At 48.0% G+C, this 18,827-nt stretch overlaps 1 protein-coding gene across 2 annotated transcripts in view; it reads right to left on the reverse strand.

Annotated features, from left to right (window-relative positions):
* The window catches only part of OVOL2 (ovo like zinc finger 2), a 43,904-nt gene that overhangs the window by 3,338 nt on the left and 21,739 nt on the right, over nucleotides 1-18,827 (reverse strand). For both annotated transcript variants that reach the window (XM_078648950.1, XM_078648948.1), the window contains exons 2-3: nucleotides 16,261-16,523; nucleotides 2,247-2,430 (exon numbers count right to left, since the gene is read on the reverse strand). In XM_078648950.1, coding sequence (XP_078505076.1) covers nucleotides 2,247-2,430; nucleotides 16,261-16,497 — 421 coding nt within the window. In that variant the 5' untranslated portion in view covers nucleotides 16,498-16,523. The remainder of the gene's footprint in view (nucleotides 1-2,246; nucleotides 2,431-16,260; nucleotides 16,524-18,827) is intronic.

The following is an 18,827-nucleotide window of genomic DNA, read 5'->3' on the forward strand; positions in this document are numbered from 1 at the left end:
AATTGGGTATTGGGTTAATGATAGAGGGTTAAAAGGTTTGGGTATAGGGCTGAAGGTTTGGGGTATAAGGTTTAGGGTTTTGGGTGTAGGGGTTAAAAATGTATGGCTACAGCTATATGGTTATGGCTAAAGGTTAAGCCATTATGGTTAAGTATAAGATTTTGGGGCAAAGAGTTAAGAATTTGTGATAAAGGGTTAAAATCTATGATTACATTTGTTTAGTGTCACCATTGGAAATGTGTTTCATTTAAGGTTGTTTATGATCGTTATTATTAGTCTATTAAAAAGAAAATTCGAAGTGTTGCTCTTCACAGTATCACAACATTTAACTGATTTAAATGGAACACAATACAATTTGATGTGATGCAATTAGAACTATCAAAAACAAACTGCTGCTGTTTCTTGGTAAAAAATTAATTGATATTAACTCGTTGGTACAAAAAAGTTTTCATGTAAAATAGGTTCTTTCCCCCGTGATTAAATATCTTTGAGACAGGCTTCCCAAATGCAGAAGTTATTACCTTTATAAGCAGGTTGCAAATGTAGGTGATTATGGGACACAATAGAGAGTAATACTGTGCCTAGTTTGATTACTTTATTGAGGATGTGGCAATATGGCTGTCTTTTCCTGACATTACCTTCAGCGGTCTGTCATCTGAGAAAGTTTTACATCCTTTTGGAAAAATGACAGATACTAAAGCTGCTATTAGCAATCGATTCAGCAATGGTCAAGGAAAACAGAGAGGCAAAGTTACAGCACCTGGAACGTACCATTATTTGAGAGTGGGGAATTTTATCAGATGTGATGAATTGCTCCAGTTCTAAATTTTACAGGTTTGAATAGGCAAAATCGTTTTACTGCACCAAATTATATATACATTGCCTTTTTCGTGCATATTTTGTTCCCCCTTTCTGAATTCTGACCCTTGTGCTAAATCCCATTTGTGCAGGAATTAGAAGTTGCATGCCCTCCCTATTCATACTCAGAGCCTTGGGATTATGACTTGTGTGCACCGGTTTGGTATGTGCCTAGCTGTATGGAATCCTTAATAACTTATTTCTATAAGAATTACTTGCACTTTTATGCGCATGTGCTTCCAAGCGGGCGCAAATGTTATGTGTATTTGTAAAGCGCACTATCGTCCGCGAAGATGCAGGCGCTGAGAATGTTTTCACCTGGCCTCATCTATGGTTTGTTGGTTAATTGGAAAGCCAGATCTTCCGCTTCTTGCGGAAATCAAGAAGAGAGGAGGAGCCTCTGATGTGGAGTGGGAGGTTATTCCACCCTTTAGGAGTGAGGTAAGCGAATGCCTGTGCTCCTGATCTGGTTCAGGCAATAAGTGGGTGTGTGCGAGTTGGAGTCGTCGGGAGCGAAAGTGTCTGGGTGGTTGTTGAAAATAGATGTCGCTGTACAGGTAGGTGGGGTCTGAGTTGTGTAGTGTCACAAATGAGTGCCACCCTTGTCCAACTGAACAATGCTCCCTTTATCAACCTACGAACAATTACATTTCGGGCAAATCTTTCAGGAATCAAACCTGCGACCTTCAGGTTTCACCGATTTACTTGGATCGATCTCTAGGTATCCTTGGAACAATCCTTTTCTATTTTTTGTCAGCAAGTAGAATGGTATTCCACCCTATTCCAACCTGTTTACCTATCAAGGTACACCAGTTTATCTCTGAGTTTATAATGATAATGCTCCTATTTGTTTTATGGATTCCTCCATGCAGTCATCTATCTTTCCAGCTCTTGCCACCAATGTAAGGAGAACTATTTGAGTATCAGCCCAGACTGTCCTTAAAATGCAAGTTAAAAATGTGTGTTCCCATCACTGCCTCAGTTACAAAATATAATAAACAACATGGTCACATTTGATTCATGTTTTAATAATACATCATTTTCAAAGCTTTAAACGAAACATGGGTAAAGCAAAAAGGCGAACAGCCAACCCCTGACCGCAGGCTTTACCAGTGTTTGTTTAGAATAGATGTTCTAACACTTCCCTAAATCTTGTAACACCTTTAGTAGGCCAGTGCGTGTAATTATTTCCTAAGGGTCTTAACATGTTCCAGTAAAATAATGTCACTTTCGTTTTCGCTTTGCCAAACTACACACAAATCGCGAAAGATATTTAGGGATAAGTTTTTCCAAGCAGATGTGTTTTCAAACATCTATTTCTAAGCGGCACTGATTTCCTCCTACACATTTGCATCACTTATCTGTGGCCGGCAGGGGGCTCTCCTTACCTGTGTGCGTCCTGACGTGCCTCTTCAGATCAAACGTGTCGTTGAAGCCTTTCCCACAGAAGGTGCACAGGTGCCTCTTCACCTGGCTGTGGCACTTCAGGTGGCGATTCAGCATCCGCTGCAGGCGGAAGCCCTTGGCACAGATCTCACAGCTGTACAGAACGTCCTCGTTACCGGTTGTGATCTACATTTGTGTAGAAGGAGGGAGGAGATATTATGTGTTAATGTATACAGATGTTCACTGGACTGTTGGTCCTGCGTCTTACTGAGAAAATAAACGTAGGAAATCGAAGCCCAAAATGACCTGCCCATTTATAGGCCTTGGGATTGGGGGAATGTTTTCTTTTTACGCAAGGCGTGCTGCTCTGTCTTCTATTTCTATTAAAAGATTCTGAATTAGTGCTTGTGACCTGTGATGGTTGTAGGCTAGAAGATTTCTAAATCATCTACTTCTAGTCCTTAAATATTCTTACTCTGTGATCACTCAGGGGGAGATTTACCAACTTTTCACGTGGCGCACTGCAGTAGCCGCAAATGCTTCGCTGCGCTACGTGAAAAGGAGAGCAGAGGAGAGCGCGCTATTTCCTACAAAAAGGCACTCTCCTCTCCTCTCATTAGCACCGGCCCGGAAATTAGCTGCCGTGCGCCATAGAGACACCGTTGTGCCATGGTGCAATGGTGTCTTCGTGAGGCTAGCATAGGTACCCTTCAAGTACAAAATACTATGCTGACACTCACTTCAAACCTTTTCCCTCTTTGTATGCGTGCTGCACAGTTTAGCAACCATGCAAAGTCGGAAAAGGAAGGAGAAATTAAAGCATTTCCCCTTCCTTGCGCCTACTTTCAAACGGCGCAGTTTTCTCACACTAAACCCTGATTACTTTGTTTAGTAAATTGGGTTTAGTGTGAGAAACCTTGAGTGGTTGCATGGCAACCCCCTTGGTACGCCCCCATGGCGCAAAGTAATGTGAAGCAGCGCTATGCAGCGGGTTCCAGCTTAGATATCCTCATCTCTAGTTAAAACAGTGCGCATAAAATTAGACTTCTTGGTCAGCAATATTTTTTTTTACAGCAAAGGCGCAAAGTACCTGACCAATAGCTCCTTTTCGCAGCATTATATTACAAGGCAGATGGCAATGCGATGAGCTAACTTTCTTCACTTGTTTGACTTGTGACCACTTTTCTTAAATTAATTACAGAAGAACCCTCTAAGCAGGAGAAGACGTTGAGAAAAGTAAAACAGTTTAAAACATTAGCGGCACGACAAACTAACTTGAAAAAGAATACTTCTAGACAAAATAATAAAACCTTTAATTGCAAAATATTTTTGTTTTCAATTGCGTTAACAGGCTTGATTCGCAAAACATTCAGTGCAACGAAGGTTAACTCCGAAAATATGACCTTATCACCTGGAGATTGCAAATTTCCATTCACAACTCTGTTTCAATCGTTGCCAAATTTACCTGTGGCTGATAGGTTTGCTAATGTGGACATTTTCATGAGCGTCGAAGGGGTTAAGAGGGCTTGCCTCAAAACTAGGTGAACAGGGGCAGGCTTAAATAAAGCACAATTGATAAAGGCACCCACTTTTCTTAAATCATTTAAAATCTTTCAGTCTGTCGCTTAGCGCAAAAAAAGGTCAAAATGCACTCTTCATTTCGTAAGCCATACATTCCCATTGACTTTATTAGGCTTCAGAAAAGAGGTTTTATATATATTTCAGCCAACACATTTTTGCGATTTTAGTATCGCTTTTTCATTGCGTCCAAGGGTCATGTCCTCTGCCTTCCGGTCCAGCATCAGAACATCTTTCTCTTCTGCTGAAAGGCCTTATAAATCCACACACCTACTGTGTCTGCTTGCTTCAGCTACAACAGATGACCTTGCTCACCTTTCCAGACTATGGTGATTGTCATCTTAAATCTTGAGGGTTTGATTGATAATTCTATATACACGCTTTGTTTGAATGCATATTATGCAGCGCTATAGAGTTAAGAAGTTTAAGATTGGTGCCTGTAATAATTTTAGTTACCAAAGTAGAAGTAAACAATGGAGGGGTATTAGACGTAGGCCTGGGGGGAGTTCGCGGAGTTCTACGTGACGCAAACACTCTGCCGCGCTACGCGTAGATCAGCAAGCAGTGGAGATCGTTAGGTCATGCCGTTCGCACGGATTTTTAGAACCGGGTGTTTGTCCCACACTGGAAAATCAGCGTGAAGGACACCATGCACAGCGTAAGAGGGTACTGCTTCTTTCTGCTGCTCGAGTAGATGTTCTACTCAAGCAGCAGCTTTCTCAATGCGAATAGAAGGTTTTTCAACGCAAGCGGTAGCGGCCATCCGCGATTGCCCGCGTTGAGAAATCTTGCCAGGATATGGACTGGAGTAAGATTTCCCTTGCCAAATTAACGTTGGCGAGCGAGGAAAAAAACTCCACTCCACAGCTACACGGAGTGGGGAAAACTCTGCAAACTCTGCAAGTGGAGCAGAATTTTAAACCCAGGGCTAATTAGGAGTGTTTAACTGTGAATGCACCAAGCCCTTGACTTTTACTCACCCTAACAACTGACCTCTTTCGTGGGGATTCACATATGACTTGCGTGCAGTTCTCCATCCTGGAAATGTATGCACATTTACTCCTGTTAATGGCAGATTAGGTGTTTTCAAAGTGGTAATGACTTGGGAGTATCTACATATTTCTGGGTTGTGTGGTAGAAGTGGTTAGTGTGTTTGCAGACTGCTCCAGCGCAAAGAAAAAAGTTTAAGCACTGGTGAAAGAAAGACAATCTTTATGACGAAAGCCATCTTTCTTTCATATGTGAGATACGACGTTCTCTGAATATGAAAACTGCCCGGGCTGGTTCTACTGTTTGTCATTTGTGTTTTCATTGCCTACACTGGAATTTGCCACATTTAGAACTGGCGTTTTGCAACCGAATTACACCAGTTTAATGATTTCCTGGTGAGATCACGTGTCTAACTAGAAATATATTTACTGTTCTATTTCAGGCACACCCTGACTTTATTTTATTTTATTCTACAAAGGGACCTTTTTACATGATGTTTAAAGTCACTTTAGAAGAGAAAAATATTACTTCCCAACAAACAACTCAGATTAAAAAGCATGCCTGGATGCCAGAAGCCATCAAAACCCTGGACCCCTAAATCAATTCACAACCACAAAAGGGTCAATTAACAAGTGGAAGATATTTGCTAAAAGTGCCTTTCCACTTAAAAATCTATTTACTCATGCGCAATATTACACCGTCGTTGTGTAATACTGTACAAATAAATTCCACTCGCTGCTCACAGTCGAAATTAGGAGAACAGAGCCCCAATTAGCAGTACAAACTAAGAAAGTTAATGTGAAATAAATAACTGGGCAAAGAAATATCCCCTAGTATTTGAGCACAAAACAAATAGACAGAAGATAAAAGATAACTGTGGGATTTAGAGGTAATTGAAGTGATATAAAAGAGATCACTCACAGAGTAAATAGAATAATCCCATTAACTATAAAACAAAGTTAAAATTAAGGAAGACTGAGACATTCCAAATCAAAGGAGTGAATATAAAGTAACACAAACGAATTTGGAAATGCTATTCAGTGTTCGTTATAAGGTACATGATTGACTCGAATAACACAGATACATCATTTCATAGAAGACTACACAGAATATTTACAAATTGATGTTAACAGCTGCCAGATATGAAACCTCCAGATGAAGGCAAGTAATTGAACTCTGCCAAAACTTTGGAAGCATAGTTGATTTCAAATGTGAAGTGGACCTGCCTTTTACAAGTAGAGGAACTGTTGGCCCATGTGTTCTTACATTAAAGAACAGATAAAGGACCCCAAGATGTTGACTCTCCCTGACCAGCATTAATTTGACACTTTATTAATTAGACTGCATGCTTTAGGTAGGGAGACTACAGAGAGCACATTATATATGGTTGTGTCTTGTATATTTAACAATTAGGTTAGAGGGATTAATACTTAATTGACCTGAGGAAGGTGGCTTAACCCTGATTTGTAACAACGAAATGTGTCAACGCTTCTTTTTTAATGGTTAGATTTGAAGAATGATGTGTTGCATATAGACAATGAAATAATGTTAATATTTTGATTGATTTCTTCAGATTAACCGCTTTCTATGACAAAAGTATATGTCTGCTATTATGTCTCTCTTGGATAATCTTTATTGTTTTTATTCTTTGTTAAACCATTCTTTTTATGTAATGATTGTAACTGTTTTATTGTGATTTTGTATACATATGTATGATCTAAAGAAAAATGATACAATATTAAATACTGAATGATCTTAAATTGTTTTAGCCTTCACTTTCAAGACTAGTGAGTAAAATATTTGAATGCCTCAATGTGTGTGAGTTGAGTATTAGAATACAAGTTCTCCAAGAGTTATTGTTTTTTAATGGATATTTTGGTGAATATATATGAACATTTTTGTTTAAAGAAGAAGGTTTTTGAAATGTTTGTACTAAGAAAAATAAAAAAATAAGAAAATTCTGGTCCTCTTGTTGGACCACCCCCATATTTAATTTATTATTTTCAGAAGCAGAGAAACAAAGTTTAACGAGAGGGTGATATTGTAAACGAATTAAGTGAGAACAAGGCTTTCCAGGGCAGAGTTTGATGCTCAAGCTTCTCTCCAACCCCTTCCCATAATGAAAATGGTCTGTGAATTACTCCTGCCAAAGGAGTAAATCTCTTACCAGGTTGTTAAGGGAAAGGGAATATCACCCCTCCCCCATCAGGCATCCTTGAATAATCGGTCACTTTTTTCTCCACAAGGAAAATAGATCTAAAAGGTTTTGTCAAGAGCAAATTTCCTAACCGACACCAAATACCTTGGTACTGAAAGGAAACATATTGCCATGTTTTCTTTAATTGAAAGGTGTTTATACAATAGATTAAGTGAGAACAATTCTGTACCGAAGTAATAAGCTACTCTGAACTTTATACTACTCTTTAATCAATAAACAAATACAAATTAAAGTAAATTATGAATCAAAAGTTTTGTTCAATTGAAATGTAATGAAATGACTGCTGTGGACTTGGGCCAACCGATGAAAAAAAATCTATAACTGTTCTCCGTAAGAGGGGATTCAGTAGATTACAAGTAACTGGCTTCTGTTTTTTTTTTTTGATAATCAACTTAATTAGTTTAGTAGGAACAGAGAAATTCATTGGTTGCAGTTCAATAAGCAGTAAAGGGGTACATGACAAGGGTGATTGATGACAAAAATAAGGTCGGTCCATCATAGTATAACACGACAGTCTGTATGATGTTACAATGTAGCATAGATTAAAGGAAGACACATCATCATGGTGACAGCATATTAAACCATTTACCCCACACCTGGTTGAATAAGTCAGGACAACCCCGAGCCTCGAACAGGGCCTCCTCCTGGATCCCGCACCAGTCCACTCCCCTCCTCCATCTCTGCACCTTAGGTGCCTTGGCCTGTGACCAATGCGCTGCTATGTCCTTTTTGGCCACTGCTGTCCCCAAGAGACGTTTGTCCATCCTAGATCCATCCAGGCCATCAAAGCCTCCCCAGCAGCATACGCATTGGGTCTTGTGGAACCTCCCATCCCAAGGCCTGCGTAAGCTCATGCTCAACCCCCCTCCAAAACAGCGCCAGCGCCGGACAACACCACACCATGTGATAGAAATCAGCAGGGGCTGAGGCACATCGTGGGCATGCTGAAGAGGGTCTCAACCGGGCCTGGAATAGACGTGCCGGGGTGAGGTATGCCGCATGGAGGTAGTACAATTGGATCAGGCGCAGCTTGGAGGACGTGGTCAAGGTTTTGGGTGCCATGAGGGCATCCCTCCAGTCTGCCTCTTCTAGGGGGCACAGCCAACCCTCCCAGCGGCCTCTAAGTCGATCTAGGGAAGCATGACCATTATTCACCAGGGACCGATATATGCGGGACACTCCCCCTCTGCCCAGGTCTCCCATCATCACTTGAGCTTCCAACGGGCTGAATTCTGGAAGGGAGATAGGAGGTGAGACATGCGTGTAGAGGGCGTGTCTTAATTGTAAGTATCGATAATGTTGGGAGTGGGGAAGAGCGTGGTGCTGCTGCAGATCTGCGAAGGAACGGATGTGATCTCCCACCCAGACATCTCCGAGCACTGCAACTCCAATGAGGTCCCATCTACGGAACCCCTGCAGGGACGAGACCTCCCGCAACAAGGACCCATGCCAGAGTGGCATCTGTCGAGTGAGTTTTTGGTCCCAACCCACATGTCGTAGGGCCGTGCGCCAGGCCAGAAACCCATCCTGGTGACCGGGGCCATCGCCTGTGGCACTGGACTACTGTACAGTAGCGCCTGGACCTGTGTAAAGTCTAACGCCGTGAGCTCCACACGATAGGCAGGGTCGGACCAGCTGCCCGCGTACCAGTCGTGGAGGACGATAAGTTTCGTGGCTAGGTAGTAGAGGTGGAGATTCGTCACCCCCATACCCCCGTCGAAGGGGGAATGTGACAGTGTGCCAGGGATACGCGTGGTCTCCCGCCTCCCCAGAGAAGCCGGGTGAGGACTCCGTCAATCTCGCGAAACCAACTACCCGGAAGGTGGATCGTGGTGTTCTGCAATATATAAAGGAAACGGGGAAGGACCACCATTTTGAAGAGCGCACTTCTACCCAGGGGGTTCAGGGGAGGGGTCTGCCACCTCTTAAGATCATGACAACATTGTCATGTTCACTAAAGTGTGGTTGGGCATCACACTTAAGAAGTCTGCACGCAAAAAGATGGAAATGGAAAAAAGTTTTGGGTTATTATGATGAAAGTGTGAAACAACAGGAGTGCATCCCGTTCCCCATGATTACCTCTTAATATCAGCCTTCATCCTGACAACCAAGGGCGTGACGTTCAGGGCCCATTCAAGCTCCGGTAGAAGAGTTACCCATACGCCGAGATATTTGACCGAGTGCCTCCTAAGGGGGATAACCGATTGCCAGTCGTAGCACCCTCTGGAGGGATGCAGTGGGACCAGAGTGGACTTTGCCGTGTTAAGACGAAGTCCAGAGACCCTCTCGAAATCCGAGAGGACTTTCAAGCACCTGGGGCCAGAACTTTCGGGATCCGCCAGGTAGAGCAGCACGTCGTCCGCGTAGAGGGTGATCTTGTCCACTTGGCTCGAGTCCCATTCCCAACCTCGAATAAGTGGGTCTTGTCGGATGAGCGCCGCAAGGGGCTCCATTGCCAGTGCAAATAGGAGTGGTGAGAGAGGGCACCCCTGACGCGTGCCCCTTTGGATCGGGAAGGCCTCGGAGAGCTCTCCGTTAATGAATACACAGGCTCGGGGGTTGGTGTAGAGACTCTTTATGAGATGGCAGAACGAGGGACTGAAACCCAACCTGTCCAGCACCTCTTGCAAATAGCCCCAATTCACCGTGTCAAAGGCCTTTTCGAAGTCTATGAAAAGGAGCGCTAGATACGGGGTTAGCCGCTGCCGGTGGGCCAGGGCCAGGTGGAGGCGACGAATGCAGTGGCGAGTGCCTCTAGCTGGCATGAACCCGCATTGGTCGGGGTGAACCAGGTCCCACAGGAGGGGTCAGAGTCTCTGAGCCAAGATGATGGCGAAGAGCTTAATCTCCATGTTGATCAGCGAGATCGGGTGGTAGTCCGCACAATCCAGGGAAGGTGGCTGCGTCTTCGAATAATCACTATCGTGGCCAAATTCGACTCAGGTCGGAATGAGCCCGTCACTGCCACATGGCGGTAAAGATCCAACAGGTGAGGGGCCAGAATATCTTGGAAGGTCGCATAGTATTCCTGAGGATACCCGTCGGGCCCATGCGTTTTACCGGGGTGTAGGAGGGAGATGGCGTCCTGGACCTCTTCCAGGGTGAAGGGGTGGTCCAGAGTGTCCGCAGTCTCCTGAGATAGAGAAGGCAGCCGGGTACCAGTTACGTCCATCAGATCGGCCAGCGGGGTGCCCGATGATCGCTCAGCGTAGAGGTGCGCATAGAAGATAGCAAAAGTTTGTGCTATGGCTGTGGAGGTCACTTGGGGAACTCCATTGTTTGAGCGGACCTCAGGGATAATACGGTTGACCTTGGGATACGACACAAGGTTGTGGAGGAGCTTGCCGTTCTTATCCCCCCACCCATAAATGCGGGCTACCGACAAGCGCCAGAGCATGTTGGCCGATTCCAGTGAGATTCGGCGGATCTCTTCACGAACCGCTGCCAATTGCCGGGAAGAATCCTCTCTCCCGCCAGAGAGTTGTGCAGCTTCCAGCTGTCTCACTCAGGATTCCAGCTGTGTGAGGTGGGCCGGCTGTGCCGCTTGCTTCGCGTGGACCAGTCCCCTGGCCACTCACCAGCAACGGCCTTGCCCGCCTCCCACAGCGTTCCAGGTGAGGGAACCGAACCCGCATTAGTGGAGAAGTAGTGATTGAGTGCCTGGCCGAGAGACTCCACCAATTCCGAGTCCTGCAAGAACCAGGCGTTCAGCCGCCAGACCGCTCGTGGACCAGTAGGAGGAGCCCCCAGCCGGAGGGAGACGGGAGAATGATCTGAAATCCCTCTGGGTAGGATCGCGGCGCCTGAGACCAGCTGGCCATTCGGTGGCCGGCAGCAGGAGAAGGTCAATGCGGGAGTGAGTATGATGGGATGCCAACGTATGGGTGTACCGATCCTCGCGGGGGTGCCAAACCCACCACGCGTCACAGAGACCCAGGGACGAGGCCCAGCTTGACAGGGATTTAGCGGAGGTGAGGCGGGCTTCGGACGGGGTCCCCGTCGTGTCGCGCAGGGGCTGCAGAATGGCAATAAAGTCTCCCCCAACCACCGTAAGACCCTGCGGAAGAAAGGAAATCAATTGCATGAGGTGACGGAGCTTTGGAGGCAGGAGGGCAGGGGGAATGTAGAGGCTCAGGAGGTTTAGGGGGCGTCCTTCCATATTACCCGAGACCACCACGTATCGGCCCTGTACATCTGTCTCGGCGGCAGCCAGGGTAAAGGGAAGGCCTTTCTTAAGTAAGATAGCCACCCCCCGGATCCCCTTGTGAAGCCGGAGTGCCAGACCCTGTCAAAGCCGTAACGGGCTAGGAAGGTACATTGTGTACCCAGGAGGTGTGTCTCTTGAAGGAAGAGGATGTCCAGTGTGTGGCGGTGGGCAGCACGGAGGACGGCTGTACGTTTGAAGCGGTCCAAGATGCCATTAATATTCCAGGAAAGGATGTGGATGGGACTAGTGAGAGTGCATGTCATCGGAAGGGATGGGGTGGGGAGAGACGGATAACCACAGGGGACCACAGCCACCCGGACGGGGGTGCCCTCCAAATTGCATGCTCAGAGAGGGGACAGCGAAAATGATGATCTGCGCGTCACTGGTGAGGGCCCAAAGAGGGGAGGGGGAACGACTGCCAGCAGCCGTTGCGGATGGCAGCCCATAGGCGGCCATAAATAACAAGGTGGTGGAGGCAATGAGCTGTGTGTCAGTTGTGGACCTGCTCGTGGAGGAAGGCTATTATGGAGAACTGCAACCAGCAGCCCGTAGGCGGCGCGAACAGCGGCCCGTAGGCGGCTAAAAATAACAAACTGCAAGAAGCCAACGGTCTTCCCCCAACCCACTTCTCCCCAACTCCCCCACCCTACACTTCTGAAGCAGAAGCATCTGTCGCCCTATAGATCCCCAACCCCCAACTACCCCTCTAAGAGGTGAATCACTAATCTAAAACGGTTAGCAAGAAAAAAAAACAAGCAAACAAACAAGAGCGTGGCTAAAGTGGATCCCCCTCCATGTATACGGATGAATGCCAACAGCTAAAAGACAAAATGCTAAATGCGGTAAGCATTAGGTGGACACAATGAAGCAGTCCCTGCATTGCACTGGGAGGATGGACCTTCAATCGGGTCATCCAGTGGAGCCGGTTAGGACCCCGCACACGGGGTCAAAAGTAAACCCACTGTGGAAAGTCGTGACATGTGGAGTATCAATTGTCCAGTCTGCAGTGTTGGCTACACTCCCTCCTCTCCACCCGAGCTACGGATCACGGGACTCCCAGACAGGTCAGAGTCCGATAAGGCTTTCTCAGATTCACGTCCAACCTGGGGAGGCTTCACACATCAATCAAGGAGGAGACCAAGGTGGGGGACGAGGCTCCCTGATTCGTAGGCTGGGACCGCCGGGCTGCACCCCCGGCGAATGGGAACCTCCTCCCCGGCGGTTGCCCCGTCTTCGAGACCTAGTTCGGGGCCTCTGGGCCTTGGGCGCTTCGCGGGTCGGCTGCAGCAACGATCTCCGGGCAGGGGAGGGGCCCATGCCAGGCAAGAGGGGACGTTCTTCAGTGAGCCAGGTCCAGGCCACTTGGGGGGTGTCAAAGAAGAATGTCTTATCCTGGAAGAACACCTTGAGAAGTGCTGGGAAGAGGAGGCTGTAGCGAAGTCCCATAGCCCTGAGTTTTTGCTAGACCTCGTCGTAGGACCGACGCTGAGTCTGAACCTCTCTGGAGTAATCCGGGAACACCATGATTTTGGAGTTCTGGAAGAGCAATGGACCCAGTTCCCTGGCCATCCCAAGAATTGCGTCTCTGTCCTGGAAGTTGAAGATTCGAAGGATGATGGGACGAGCCGGGGCTCCAGGAGGGGGTTTAGGAGCAAGAGAGCAGTGAGCCCGTTCCACCGCGAACCAGGGGGAGAGTTTCTCTTTGGGCATCCAGGAGCGGACCAAGGCCTCAATGAAGGTGTTGTTGCAGCCCTTTTCCACCCCTTCCGGAAAACCCAGGAGACGCAGGTTGTTTCTCCGGGCCCTGTTTTCAGCATCCTCGGTCCTGCGGTGTAACTCAAAATTCTGCATCTGAAGGCGGGCCACCTGGGACTTGAGGGCGCCCACGTCGTCCTCCACCGTGGAGATACGGGATTCTGCTCCAGCAATACATGCCGTGGCATTCCGGAGGTCCTGCCGAATCAGGGCCACGTCCACCCTTACCTCCCCGATCTTGCCTTCCACCGAGGCCTGGGACGCGCTTATCGCCTGTGGAGAGGTCTCCCTCAGTTGCCCCGGGGACAGGCGGAGGCCCCGCCTCGGGATCCCGGCCGGACATGATGAACTGGTCCATCTTTGTTTGGGTCGGGGGATGGGGGTCTGAGGGTTGCGATTCCTGCCCATCGCCCCGGAGAGGAATAGAGGGGAGGGTCAATGCACGTGTATGCCACCCGACACAGTCGCCGATGCGCATAGCGCAGGTCCCTGTCTGCAGACAGAGGCGAGGTGTGGTTCCTCACAGCAGCGAGCCCGGGGCCAGTCGAGGAGCCCCCGTGATTATAAGAGTCAGTAACAGCGCAGATAGTGAGGGGGTCGCGTTGCATCGAGGATCCCGCGTCTCCCCCCTAGAACTTGCAAGACAGCCACGGGCCAGCCGTCCCGCACAACCCAAGGACGGCAACCATGCCGCGCACCTCCAATCCGGCCTGTCCCAGGCACACAACAGCAGGCAAGAGGGCACCCAGCAATGGTTCCACAGAAGTGCGGGGTGGGGAGCACAAGCTGCACCTTAGTTAATGCATTGCCTCCTGTCCCAGGGAGCAGTACAGCAGCAGCCGCCCGGGGAAGGTGTGGGGTTAGCCAAGCCGCAGGTCAATTTGTGGAGCCAGGCCGTACGCCACCCCAAGCAGTGGGGCAGGCGTCTCAACAGCTAGGGAGGACCAGCGCTCTGATTCCCCGGTCGTCTTCCCGGCCACACCAACAGTCCACACACCGGCGACCAGGGAGGGAGAAGGGCGCAGCAGCACACCCCGCCACCCGACGCGGTGGCCGATCCCCCCTCACATCGCAGGTAGTACAAATGGGCAGGAGCCCCACTCACCAGTGCGCCATCGGGGGCTCAGGCCGCCAGCTGCTCCACCAGTCACCTCAGACGTCGGGCCTCAGGCAGAGCCCGTGGTGCATAGAGGCCGCAGCCGTCCCCGGAGGCCTCCCAGGCCGGGAGCCAGGGCCTCGCTGCACAGGGGGTCCAATACGGCAGCGTTCCAGGCTGGCGCGGCTCCCTCACCTCCCGGAGTGGAAGAAGAGATCTGAGGGAGGCCAGAAGGAAGCCCAGCCCCCCCCCCGGCCGCCGGCAAAACACTCCGGGGGGCCCACTCACCGGGCCGCCACCAAGGGCCCGGGCCGCCACCCGTCTCAGAGTCCGCCCCAGCGCCGGGCCCCAGACAGGGCCCGCAGCTCCTCCAGATCACCCGCAGCAAACAGGTCCACCCCACAAGGCTCCCGGACAATCCCGGGGGAGGGGGAAGGCCTCAGCCCTCCGGAGCAGCGGCCGCAGCGCCCCGGGCCGACACCCTGTGCTAGACAGTCTCTCCACCAGCAGCCGGGCCGGGAAGCTCCGCACACCGGGCCGAGAGGGCCTCCACCACACACGTGTCTGTCCAGCCGCAGCTGCAACGCCCAGGACCAGCGGCCTCACTCACCGGATCCTCGCCCCGCAGGGCCCCAGGTCGCCTCCACCTCCTCGCTCGGAGGCCTTCAAGCAGCGCCACAGGCCTCCAGACAGCTTGTGCACTAGGGGAGGGGGTCCCGTATCTTAGCAGCGGCCGCCAGGCGCCTCCGCCAGCCTGCTTCGACGGCCGCCGATGCAGGGGAAATCGCGGTCAGCAGGACAGCCAAACTCCGACAGTCAGGGGGAAGGCCGTCACGCCCGGAGACGGGCCGGCAGGGAGGCCGCTATCTTAGAAGCAGGGAGGCTCCGGGATGAAGGAGGCCCAACGGGCCGAAGGAAGCCTCGAGCCGACCCCAGAGTCCACAGTGAGGGGAGCCCAAGCAGGTGTGAGGTAAGAGCCGATGTCAGCTGTATGCGAGCGGATGGAAGGCAGATGATGGAGGGGTCCAGAGCACTCTTAGAGTGCGACCGCCATCTTGACATCTCAAGCCACGCCCAAGGCTTCTGTTTTTAATCACAATGGTAACTCTGACAAAAAGTGTTTTACTCACATGCTCTGGTTTGTAATAGAAAAAAATAAGTAAAGTAAAGGTATCTAATTGTGTATTTTAAGTCCCTCAGAAACTGCCTCCATTATAAACTTAAATGCTGGCTTTTTTTTATTAGGTCTATGCAACTCTATTTCATTCCACTTTAAAATACATCCTTGATCACAAGAGAGAAAATGTCAGGAGTGTTATTTGTGCCATCACTTTAGTAGTTCGGTCGGCATCTTTTGACAGGGCTGACTTGTCGGCTTATGTTTCAGGTAATCCATAAAACCACATATTATCACTTACATTTTTTTATTTAGAAATAAGGTGCAAAATAATTAGCGCATGAGACACCTCTGTGACAGGAGAGTAGGCTAATAAAAGGAAGATGAATTATTTGGTTTGGATGGAGACTTTGCACCTTAGTTAGTTTGACTCCATCGGTGTGCTGACTGTTGTGTAGGTTATCCCACCCTGCGGGCTGGGTCACCAGTGATATGAGATAACTTCAGCTATGACAGATTTGAAAAGTCAGTGCTACCATGTGTCATACACTATCGTCACTCGTCACATGCTCACCTGGTATGAAGCTGATATCAAATATTTACCACAAGGTGAGCTGGAAAACAAACCCTACGAAGCTGGTTTAGAGAAGCTCTGCAGAGCTCAGATCCATGCTGAGTTTTGAAACCTCAGAACAAGAGAGGGTAAGTCAGAAGCCTTTGTGTGTTTAGGTAGGGTAGAGCTGGATGCTCAAGAAGTGCCAGGGACACAGCTCTGCTCCCTCTATGTTGCTCCACCTCCTACAGTACTCCAGTAATTGACTCAAAGGCCTACCTCCCTATACAGACCCCACCTCCCAGTAAGTCTTCTACTCACAGTAAATTTTGTTCAGTGTGACAGTTTTGATACCGTATTAAAGTTACTTCAGATTACACTGTCTAGACAATGGATACACCAAAAAAAAGACTCAGTTTTGACACTGTTGGACAATTGATACACCACAAAATAGACTCAGTTTAGAACAGTTAAGACGTGGAAGAAGACATAAGCCAAATACCTTAATTTTGGATCTGATGGTCATGGAACACTCTCCAGTACTCTCCTCTTCTTGCTCCCTTGGGGAAAGGGCCCTGGCGCCTACAGTTGCAGTGTCACCAACCCCAGTACTACAAATACTGCTGACTTCGCTGCTTTCCTCTTCTTCTGGGAGCTGAGGTTGCTCTCTCAGAGACTCGCCAGGTTCTGCACTGCCTCCACTGCTGCAACTGCTGCTGTCCTCAGACTCATACCGCATGAAGCAACTCAGACTCACCGCACACCCTGATGACAAGATAAAAAGAAGGAAGAATGAATGAGGCCAGTGGGGACATCATACCAATACTATGCATCTCAATAGGCTGCTTTGAACCTTCTTCTTTATTGCCAGTCTGACTGTTAAACACGTTTTATCACTATTGTCAGTGGATTTAAGTCACTATCTTTATTTAGCAAGTAGAAGATACAAAGCGGTGTGCAAAAACCCATATACTGCAGAATGACCAGATGGAAACAATTTTTTAACAGGTAAAATAGATTGGTCATTTTAGTATCTTGTGATTTAATCAAAAAGAGACTAGCTCATATTTAATTTAGATTACAAAAAACAAGAAAAAGACTCTGGTATGTTTCGTCATAGAGTTGGAACACCTGGTGAGTGTGTTCAAAAAGCCCTCACCCACCAACCTAGTTGGTGGCATGCTTCATCATCGGGCCCACCCAGTAGCACCTAGCGTGCCCCGGGTGTGCTTCAACGCCTGATTACAGCGGAGCTGGTATTTTGCTGAGTGTGCAGTGAAGATAGTTAAGAAAGTGATGTTAAAACGGCTTGGCGGGGGTCCCAGTACCCGAGGGTAGAATTAGACTTTAATACCTGGGCCTCCGTCAGCGGTTAAAAAATAAGGCTGGAGGATGTAAGAGGCGAGTTACGACCTCTCACATCCAATGGGTCAACATGTTTCAGCCAGTGCCTTATGTTTATGCTGGCTTTCTTCAGGACCTAGATAAAAGGGGGTGAGTGTAGGTAAGCTAATGGGAGTGTGGTTTAGACTATGTGTCTACACGCCCTAAAGTGTATCTATGTGTGAGAGGGGGGATTCCCTTCTCGAGACCACGCTAGTTTTTGCTCAGTCTGACCTCAAGGTTGGGAGGTGGCAAAGGCTTGACCAGCTTTTCTGGGCAGAGCCTGCTCTGGACCTGTAGTGCCTCCTTCGCACACCGGTATGCGAAGGAGGCACTACAGGTCCAGAGCAGGCTCTGCCCAGAAAAGCTGGTCAAGCCTTTGCCACCTCCCAACCTTGAGGTCAGACTGAGCAAAAACTAGCGTGGTCTCGAGAAGGGAATCCCCCCTCTCACACATAGATACACTTTAGGGCGTGTAGACACATAGTCTAAACCACACTCCCATTAGCTTACCTACACTCACCCCCTTTTATCTAGGTCCTGAAGAAAGCCAGCATAAACATAAGGCACTGGCTGAAACATGTTGACCCATTGGATGTGAGAGGTCGTAACTCGCCTCTTACATCCTCCAGCCTTATTTTTTAACCGCTGACGGAGGCCCAGGTATTAAAGTCTAATTCTACCCTCGGGTACTGGGACCCCCGCCAAGCCGTTTTAACATCACTTTCTTAACTATCTTCACTGCACACTCAGCAAAATACCAGCTCCGCTGTAATCAGGCGTTGAAGCACACCCGGGGCACGCTAGGTGCTACTGGGTGGGCCCGATGATGAAGCATGCCACCAACTAGGTTGGTGGGTGAGGGCTTTTTGAACACACTCACCAGGTGTTCCAACTCTATGACGAAACATACCAGAGTCTTTTTCTTGTTTTTTGTTATCTAAAATAAATATGAGCTAGTCTCTTTTTGATTAAATCACATATTACCCCGGGGATAAGGACTAGCTTTCTGGTCCTCTCTCTCTCTCTTGATTTCGCATTTTAGTATCTTGCCAGTCATTAGTCTTCCCCATCACAATATTGGCCAACTGCATCCTCAGAGAAACCTTGAGGATTGCTTCGTCAACATGCTACTGATCCCAACATCCTTTCACACCACCAAACTAGCCACACAGCCCAACAATAAAATAAAATGTCAAAAACAGTTATGCAGTTGTTATCCATATGATCCAGCATGCACTCTTGCTTATTTGAGATTATCCACCAGTGTTTTAAATAATTTAACAATTTCTGAAGCACAAGCCTATTGTGAAATAAGTTGATAATACAATGATATATGAAATACTTTCATATATCATTGTATTATCAACTTATTTCACAATAGGCGTGTGCTTCAGAAATTGTTAAATTGTTTGTTCAATCTATGATTGAGTAATTAGGAGAGATTGGGTGTACACTCTCCCTTTCTGGATGCACAGCGGGATACTGTAAATTGGCTCTGTTTATTGGGTTGCATGACAAATTTTCTTTGTTAATCGTACATGAGCGTCTCAAATCTCTTTTGACACCCACACTTTGCTAGTGTTTTAAATAAGCCATGAGGCAACACAAGGACCTTTAAAAATGGCCTTACATTAAAAACGAATTCTTCTGTTGAGTTTTTTTAACAACAAAACAAAATATATA

The sequence above is a fragment of the Lissotriton helveticus genome, chromosome 6, assembly GCF_964261635.1.
Source record: "Lissotriton helveticus chromosome 6, aLisHel1.1, whole genome shotgun sequence".
NCBI classification, from domain to species: Eukaryota; Metazoa; Chordata; class Amphibia; order Caudata; family Salamandridae; genus Lissotriton; species Lissotriton helveticus.